This window comes from Mandrillus leucophaeus, unplaced genomic scaffold, assembly GCF_000951045.1.
Source record: "Mandrillus leucophaeus isolate KB7577 unplaced genomic scaffold, Mleu.le_1.0 Scaffold1010, whole genome shotgun sequence".
In the NCBI taxonomy this organism is placed as follows: Eukaryota; Metazoa; Chordata; class Mammalia; order Primates; family Cercopithecidae; genus Mandrillus; species Mandrillus leucophaeus.
The window spans coordinates 306535-308175 of record NW_012098211.1 but is presented as its reverse complement, the minus strand read 5'-3'; the positions used below and the strand labels follow the sequence as shown (position 1 = coordinate 308175).

Below are 1641 nucleotides of genomic sequence, written 5' to 3'. Positions count from 1 at the left end.
GAGTAGCTGGGACTACAGGCGCCCGCCACCTCGCCCGGCTAGTTTTTTGTACTTTTTAGTAGAGACGGGGTTTCACCGTGTTAGCCAGTATGGTCTCGATCTCCTGACCTCGTGATCCGCCCGTCTCGGCCTCCCAGAGTGCTGGGATTACAGGCTTGAGCCACCGCGCCCGGCCTGGAAATTTTTTAAGAGTAGATTTTAGGTGCTCTTACCATACAAAAGTAACTGTCTAAGATGATGGATATTGAAATTGCTTACCTGTGGTAAGTATTCACTATGTATATCTATATCAAAACATTATATGCACCTTCAATTTACACAATAAAAAGTTAAATCTTGGCCCTGAGCTCAAAAATTCATAATATAACTGTTAAGCCATGGAATTGCTGTGTGGTAGGACATCAGGATATATCCAGCTTCTGTTTCTGACAAAAATTCACGGAACTGATGGTCCAGTTTACAAGAGTGAATGAAGGTCACTGTTGACACCGCTGGCTCAATAACACATCATAGATTCAGATACTTTCACAGAGTAGCTGCTGTTGAGTAATATGCTGACCACTTACTATCTTTAAACACTCTATTTTCTCATGAGCTCTGTAAATTTGTTCAGCTCAGCCTTTTTCTATTCCACACGTATTTTTATCACTGTCAGCTGTAACACATCTTAGCAGATTTCACTGCAGGTTGTATTGAATTGGTGTTTCTGAACGACTTTGAAAATACTCTTGCCTGTAATTGTTCCATGAAGACTGTATTAGTCCGTTTTCAAGCAGCCGATAAAGACATACCCAATACTGGGAAGAAAAAGAGGTTTAATTGGACTTAACAGTTCTATGTTGCTGGGGAGGTCTCAGAATCATGGTGGGAGGCGAAAGGCACTTTTTACATGGTGGCAGCAAGAGAAAATGAGGAAGAAGCAAAAGTGGAAACCCCTGATAAACCCATCAGATCTCATGAGACTTATTCACTATCACAAGAATAGCACAGGAAAGACCAGCTCTCATGATTCCTTCTGGGTCCCTCCCACAACACTTGGGAATTCTGGGAGATAAAATTCAAGTTGAGATTTGAATGGGGACACAGCCAAACCATATCAAAGACTATTCATAGAGGTTTGGTTTTTCAGGCACTTCAAACTCAGTATTGACCCTTTCCATGAACAACTGAGCAGTGTCAGGAACATCTGTCTACTTATCAGGAGCCAAGGAAAGGCACTCAGAATCATATGCCTTGTTTTTAGTTGACTATTGATGTTGCTCCCAGTGTCAACTCTGAGCAGCTATTCTCACCAAAAGGCTAAAATCTTAGACAAGTTTTGTTTTTTCCTGGACACGTTTTTCTGGCCACTGAAATAAAACATGTTTTAATTCACTCACCATTGGTAAATATGTTTCCTTGCTTGCATAACAAATGAGCTACTTGGAACCCTACTTTTGTTGCAGACTTATTTTCATTTATAAGTGTTGTAAAGAAATTCTGCTGTGATAATTCTGTTTTTGTTTTTTTTTTAGACAGAGTCTCGTTCTGTCACTCAAGCTGGAATGCAGTGGCGCGATCTCAGCTCACTGCAACCTCTGCCTCCCGGGTTCAAGTGATTCTCTTGCTTCAGCCTCCCAAGTGGCTGAGACTACAGGCACC

General features: G+C 41.6%; 2 protein-coding genes across 2 annotated transcripts in view; one reads left to right on the top strand and one right to left on the bottom strand.

The window, feature by feature from the left end:
* The window catches only part of DYDC2 (DPY30 domain containing 2), a 22683-nt gene extending 21788 nt beyond the window's left edge, over positions 1 to 895 (bottom strand). Inside the window, exon 1 of the mRNA XM_011975688.1 lies at positions 831 to 895. Within this exon, the coding sequence (XP_011831078.1) occupies positions 831 to 863 (33 nt within the window). The 5' untranslated portion in view covers positions 864 to 895. The remainder of the gene's footprint in view (positions 1 to 830) is intronic.
* Positions 1 to 1641, top strand: part of DYDC1 (DPY30 domain containing 1) — an 18660-nt gene that overhangs the window by 8735 nt on the left and 8284 nt on the right. The gene's annotated exons all lie outside the window — the stretch shown is intronic.